The sequence below is a fragment of the Eschscholzia californica genome, unplaced genomic scaffold (genome assembly GCF_041429995.1).
Source record: "Eschscholzia californica isolate CP2 unplaced genomic scaffold, dmEscCali1.0.p SCAF_1, whole genome shotgun sequence".
Classification (NCBI taxonomy): domain Eukaryota; kingdom Viridiplantae; phylum Streptophyta; class Magnoliopsida; order Ranunculales; family Papaveraceae; genus Eschscholzia; species Eschscholzia californica.
The window spans coordinates 13,965,745-13,973,071 of NW_028238198.1; the positions used below are offsets into that span (position 1 = coordinate 13,965,745).

At 36.7% G+C, this 7,327-nt stretch overlaps 1 protein-coding gene across 1 annotated transcript; it reads left to right on the forward strand.

Moving 5' to 3' along the window:
* Positions 1 to 3,885: 3,885 nt before the first annotated feature.
* Positions 3,886 to 6,818, forward strand: LOC147564346 (ABC transporter I family member 17-like). The gene is made up of 4 exons (XM_086645122.1): positions 3,886 to 4,126; positions 4,278 to 4,601; positions 6,183 to 6,370; positions 6,450 to 6,818. The coding sequence occupies exons 1-4, from the start codon at positions 4,114 to 4,116 to the stop codon at positions 6,702 to 6,704; spliced, it is 780 nt and encodes a 259-aa protein (XP_086501248.1). The 5' UTR covers positions 3,886 to 4,113; the 3' UTR covers positions 6,705 to 6,818.
* The last annotated feature ends 509 nt before the right edge of the window (positions 6,819 to 7,327 follow it).

Here is a 7,327-nt window from a genome sequence, read left to right on the forward strand (position 1 = left end):
AAAGAAATAAGGTATGGTTGGAATTGTGTCTATGTAATCTATCATTCATTTTAAGGGTGTAACTACCCTCAAATTTGAGCTACCATAACTTGGGGTAAAACAGGGATGGTATGTGCCATTTAAAATCGTCTGCCAGTGGACTCCCACCCTGTATGGTATTAGAGGGTCAATGTTTTGGGAAATCCACTTTCATATAGTTTGTAGAAATTGGTCAATGGCATTCATCTCCAATTCTCTTTAAAGACAATCTAATTTTAAGTCCAAAAATCAGTTTGTTTATTTATTTATTCTCCCACCATCTTCATCTCCACCTCCGCCTCCGCCCGCTACCACCACAAAGGGGATAGGGTCATGCGAATATCTCCATGTAGTTTCGTCTGAAACCCCAAAACCCTCAATCGTGGCATCACGTGGGACGCTTCCAACGAGATATTTCGTGGTTGGTTGGTCATGAAACTCTGGTAGTGGATTTCGTAGACGACCAACTGCGAAACATCTCGTGAGAGGCCTCTTACGAGATACCTTGATCCAAGGGTTTATCAGAAATCTCCATGAGGGTCTCACCTAAAACCATATCTCTTTCGTTTAAGACGACAAAGTTTCAACGAAGTGAACCATTCTTTCCATTGAACAATGAAAGGGGATAAAGAAAGAGAGAGAGAGAGTGAATGTAGATAAGGAGAGAGAAATAGCAGTGGTGGTGATGAGATGGTGACGAAAATTAGGGTGTAAAATGTAAGTATGAGAGTAGTGTCTACTCCGATTGCAAAAAGATTTATACCCCGAACCTTTGATGCCCCAAAGGGGCGTCTTTTTTCAGTTATATTTGAGTGTCGAATTGCTCATCCGATCCTAAAAAAATTGTCTACAAGTTGTTTCTAGGAATCATGAACATCTTATAATTATACCAACTACTGCCAGTTGGTTGTGAATTTATTGTGAAATTTCGGAGGTCAAAGATTTGATATACGATAGAAGTGGGACCCATCTTTTTTTACTTGTATTAATGGGTATAAATTAGGGGTGTACTTGAGTCAAGCATTTAATGGACTGCTCGAACTTGACTCCACTATTGCTCGTGCTTGACTCGAAGATTAACCAGTACGAGCTTAACACGAACCCAAAATCATGCTCGTTTATGTAAATTAGTTGAGCTTGATCATTCTTCTGTGTATTCTGAGCTACTCGTATCTATAATAGAGTAGTACATAATTATGTATTTGTATTGAAACTAGTACATGAGATATCAATCATTAAAAGATTATTAGAATATGAATCATTAATCATTATTGTTGTATGTGACAAATGATCATTGAAGTATTTTGATAATCTAGGAAGTTGTTTTAATTTGAAATATTTCGCCAAACGAGCTTAAAACAATGCCAACTCGAGCTCTTTCAAACATATACGAGTCGAGTCCGAGAAAGTGGACAATTGTTCGACCGAGCTGAACTCGAGCAAACAGACAAAAACACTAATCGAGCTTGAACATCTTACTACTTGCATCGACTCGACTCGAGTACACCCCCAATATAAATAAAGTGAATCAGGAATAAGCTCTCATGCATCTAGGAATTCCTTGATATATGTACATACACTATATTCAACTCCAGAATGTTTTCATGACGATAATTAGAGAGTTTAATCAATTTATGTATTTCTTCATGATATATATATACTATATTATAGGTAATAACGCTGGAAGTCCATAAAAAACATCTTATAATTATGTTTATGGGGATTTCTATAGGCACCTCCTGTCGTTGGGCGTTCCCCATCATCAAATTTGTGGGAGTGTTCATGTGAAAACGAGTGCCTTTAGCAATAATGACCCTATAGAATTTCCCTTATGATAATTTTAAAAGCGCCCATGTTAATTGTTATCGGCATCTGTTAAAGCAAATTTTGGAAGAAGATTGGGAGGAAAGGGGGCACCAATAAATAACACTTTTGGGGGGTGTTTTTAAAAACGCCTCTTCCCTTATGATGCTACGAGAGTATAATCGGTGTCCGTCGAGCAAAAAACAATTTTATCCTTGAAATAGGTTGGGAGGTGTAGTCTTCGGTGCAGTTTGTTTTTTTTGTAGATTTAAAATCTAAAATCTAAAATCTAAAATGATTGTATAGGTTATTTTAGTTGTTTTGCATGCTTTTGTTTTCAGATCTTGTAACTAGCCTTTTATATCCAATACATACATTTTCAGCTTTGAGAACAAGTCGAAATTTCAGCAGAGGACTTGTTTTATGATTTGAATTTATTAGAGAAGTAAATGCATGCAATTACTGGAACTATACAGGTAAATTACACATTACTTATTTTAAATCAGATTCAGATTTAACAAAAAACCTTAGTCTCTGAAAATATTTGGGTTAATTCCGTTTTGACCCCCGATTTGTGACCAACTCGCCGTTTTGGCCCCAATAAGTGTCCGACAGTTCGTTTTGGTCCCAAAAATTTCTTAATTGGCACTAATTTTTTTTTCAACCTCCCAATTGTACCCCCATGGCATTTCTGTAATTTATTTTTTGTTTCTTTTTCTTTGTCCACCTCAACTAACAATTACCACATCACCTCTGTCCACCTCACCCTTCTTCTCCGGCGAAAGGTTGCTGGCCGGAATAAAAAATTCTGGCCGGCCACCTTTAACAAAAAAAAATTATCCCTTTCTCTCTCTTACTCTTCTTCTTCGGTCTTTCTCTTCCTCTTCTTCTTCTTTATCTCTCTTTACTTTTTCTTCTTCTTTCTCTCTCTTTCCCTTCTTCTTTACTCTCTCCCTCTCTTTACCAAGTCCGGCGAAGGGGACGATCCCCTTCGCCGGACGTCCGGTTTCCAGACCTTCACGGTTTGGAAACCAGACTTTGAAGGCCTGGAAACCAGACCGTGAAGGTTTGGTTTCAAGACGAATCTGGAGTTCCCTTTCCAGATTCGTCTGGATCTGGAGTTCCAGATCCAGACGTCCGGCGAAGGGGATCCTCCCTTCGCCGGACTTGGTAAAGAGAGAGAGAGAGTAAAGAAGAAAGAGATGGAAAGAAGAAGAAGAGGAAGAGAGAGAAAGAAGAAGAAGAGGAAGGGAGAGAAAGAAGAAGAAGATGAAGAGGAAGAGAGAGAAAGAAGAAAAAGAAGAAGAGAGAGAAAGGAGGAAGAAGAGAGAAAATATATATAATTTTTTTTTTTGTTAAAGGTGGCCGACCGGAATTTTTATTCCGACCGACAACCTTTCGCCGGAGAAGAAGGGTGAGGTGAAGAGGAGGTGGTGTGATGGAGGAGAGATAAGGTGAAGTGGATGACAAAGAAATGTGTGATGTGGTTTTTTTTGTTTTTATCTTTTTTTTCAGAAATAATTCTATTTTGGCCCCCAAGGATAATTTCGTCAAAAATTTGGTCATTGGACCAAAACGAACTGCCAGACACTTATTGGGGCCAAAAAGGCGAGTTGGTCACAAATCGGGGGCCAAAACGAAATTAATCCAAAATAATTAGTTTGAGGGTTTGTAATCTTTAACTTCGAAGAAAATACTATATTTAAAAAAAGATACCCTCCTCCTTCTCCCTTCTTACGAGTAGATAGTGTATAAATTCACCCATTTAAATGTAAAAAGTATACTCAACTCGCTTCCTGAGTGTCCCACTTGAACCGCATGTGAGAGAAATAAATGGTTCTCCCTCCTTTCACATGTTCAGTCACGTAGAGAGAAAAATTCTTGTTTATTTCACATGCGGTTCAAGTGGGAATCTCAAGAAGCAGGTTTGTATAGCGGTGTTGATTTAAATGAAGCTTGTGGGTTACATCTATGAAATAGGTGTCTGCTTGTGTGTTACACATAAGAAATAGGTGTCTAGTGGACATCCACATATTCTATGCCACGTTAACAATTCCAAAGAGTGAGTGGGAACAAAATTTTTGGGTAGCAACTAAGACATCCTCTCTCTGGTGAAGGAACTAACTCCCTTCAATCCTCAAATAACTCATTTACTACTGCCCCCCATCCTCATGACTCATCATTTTGTCTTCCCCTTAAATCTTCTCCTCTCACTCTAACTTTCTCTCTCTCACTAAAAAGAATAAGAAGCCTCATTTACCTTTCTCTGCTGTTTCTACATTTTTTCCTTTCATGGATTCATCAGGTAATTAATTTGTTAAGCAAATATATATAGTTCATTTTTAAATTGGGGATGATTATATAATTATTCTTTTACTTACCCTTAATTTGTTTATCTATCTCTAGATGATTACTACTAATCATTTCTCAATCATACTTTCTCTCTCTCTTTTTAGATAAAGAAACCCAACAATTACTTGTTGATGTTGAATTATTGGAAGGAGTCAAATCAAAATTACGGATACATGAACTAAATAGAGTGACAGATAATGGAGAAAGTATATTATGTGACGTATGTGTTGATGTACCTAATGGATTAACGGTTGGGATTATTGGACCGAGTGGGAGTGGAAAATCGACGGTTCTTAGAGCTATGAATCGTTTGTGGGAACCACCTAAAGGTTGTGTTTTTCTTGATGATCAAGATATTTGTGATCTCGATGTTTTAAATCTCCGGCGAAAAGTTGGGATGCTGTTTCAAGTGCCTGTTCTATTTGAAGGTACAATTTTTAACCTACTATTAGTGGTAAGTGGTTTAGGTTCTATGGGGATTCCTTACGCAAGGAATTGAGGAATCTTATCCACAATTTATATACTATATCTTTTTCTTCTGCATTTTACCTTTTCATTTCTTCATTGTTCTTTTTTGCTATTTTTGTCTCTTTTTTTGTTGAAACAAACTATTTTTGTCTTATGATCTCTATTTGAGTAAAATACTCATTCCCTTGATAGCGCCCTTGACTTTTGGGGATGTTAGACGATGGTATCGGTGGGACTCCTACACTGTATATCGGTCTTTATTTTGATTTTGTCTTTTAGACTTTTTTTTTATTTAGAGTGTGTTCAACATTTTAACTTTAATTAGTTTCACTAAATCACATATTAATAAGTACATTTTGAAACATTTGTTCTTTTAGTGCCCTTTTGAATGAGAAAAAATGTTTAAAAAATAATATATCTCATAGGAATCGAATCTTTTACCATAAGTTTTCCAACCAACTACTCTACTACCTCAATAGACATGATATAAATTTGCATACAAAATACATATAACAACCCAATCTATATATAAACTAGGAGCCTACAATATTTGGAACCCTAGACGGACGTCTGGGTCGCCTAGGCTCAGGACCGGCCTTGTCACTTATTAGCCACCTCAACAATGAGGTATGCCAGAAAGCAAACGAAAAAGTACTCCAATCATTTTTTAGTGTGATAAGCTTTACAATACGGTATTTCTAAGACCATATCATCACATAGACTATTATCGTGACAATATATTGTCAAAATAAAAATAAGAAGAATACAGAGAAGAATAGCAAACAATGTCAACACTTGATTGCCCGAGTGGTTAAAAGTGTTGACATACACTCCAAAGGTCCCTGGAGGTCCCGGGTTCGATTTCCAAAGAAGGTGGAATTTCTGGATTATTGAACTTGGAGTTATTAGGGCGTAACTAATTGTAGATGGGCTTTAGGCCATATGTTAATTGGGCTTTAGACTAGTTCATGTTGCTTTGGTAGTTACAGTACTTATCACATCTTTGATGTATCAATGCTAATGTAATGACTATCGTGTATCGAAGTCAAATGAAAAACATGTATCAAAAAAAAAATAGCAAACAATAAAAAAATTACATTGATAATCAAGTACCATAGTAATATATGTTACAACATTTTAAGATAATATCTATGAATTCTCTTTCTTTGATAGTTTTGCATAAACTACACATTGCATTCAATTTCTTATTATAATAAAGTATTTCATGTCGATAACGAGTTATAAGATTGTGAGAGTACCTTCCTGACTGCTAATGATACTATCCACTTTGGCACGCGGGGCCTCACAACTTTCAAATGTGTAACTTAAAAATTGTGTTCAATACGACAAAAAACTCATATTTGTTTTATTCATTTTGTTCAGGTTATGGAGGAGAACTTTTCATAGTTTAAGTAATCATAAGTCAACCCAAATGTTACATAAAGGAAAAAAACAATTTTAGATATAACTCTAGTTTTTAGTGAATTGAGTAATTGACTACTATATCGTTTATTGGGTATGAAAAATCTTTTTATTCTTAGGTACGGTTGCAGACAACATATGCTATGGACCACAATTGAGGGGGAAAAAACTCAACAATGACGAAATAAACAAGCTACTCAACCTTGCTGATCTCGATCCCTCTTTCGCTTGTAAAAATGGAGGCGAGTTATCTGTCGGTCAAGCTCAAAGAGTTGCGCTTGCTAGAACACTAGCCAATGAACCGGAGGTACTGCAATAAATAAATATGATTATAAACGTTTTAATCGAATTGTACCTTACATTTCAAGTGACATTTTGTTATGTAGGTTTTGTTGTTGGATGAGCCAACAAGTGCTCTAGATCCTATATCAACTAAAGCAATCGAAGACACGATTATAAAGCTGAAGAATACATGTAACATAACAACTGTTGTGGTTTCACATAGTATAAGGCAGATACAAAGGATAGTCGATATTGTATACCTCTTAGTTGATGGCAGAATCGTCGAGGTTTTAAACCCTAATCGTCTCTCTGAAGCCAAACATCCGACAGCCAGGAAGTTCCTTGACCTTAGCATCTAGACTTTCTTTCTCATTCGCAAATTTGTTCTTGCAAGAATCTACTATAGGAAGAGTTTACCTGTACGTTTGTCTCGAAAATAAGTTCTAATACGAATGTCTAACCTATATTTTGTCCGATCTCATAATTATGTTAGGTAAAGCCAATGTGATGCTTTATAAGAGGAGTCATTTAAGCACATTTCAGCTGATGGTCTATAATTTCCTGACTTGGTACGTGTATGTGATTCAGGCAACCGCTGAAAAAGAAACAATGTGAAATTGAGAAAAAACAACAACACCGTACTTCTCTCTGAAAACCAACTTGCAACTCAGGGAAAAAACCCTCATGCCCAACCCGGCCTACTACAGTCTTGTCGTGGCTATGGGGCATGGGTGGGTCTAGCCATGAGCCCATGACACTTGTGTCGTACCCAGCTTAGCCGTGGTGCGTCACCCACGCCAAGGCCGAACTAGCGAGTAGTGAGACGACATAGCAAGTTGGTAACCATCATCCTATATTCCTATTTCAACTGTTAGCAGTTTTTGATTAGTTGCTTTAAGATTTCATATGATGGCCTTTATTTATGTAAAAATAGGTAGTTTTGAAGAAATCAGCTAGTTGGGCTAAATTTTGTTTCCATAGA

Excerpts from the sequence above, each read along its gene's own strand:
- LOC147564346 (XM_086645122.1), top strand. Across the intron at positions 4,602-6,182 it reads AGTGCCTGTTCTATTTGAAG|GTACGGTTGCAGACAACATA; the intron begins GTACAATTTTTA and ends TTTTATTCTTAG. Across the intron at positions 6,371-6,449 it reads CACTAGCCAATGAACCGGAG|GTTTTGTTGTTGGATGAGCC; the intron begins GTACTGCAATAA and ends TTTGTTATGTAG.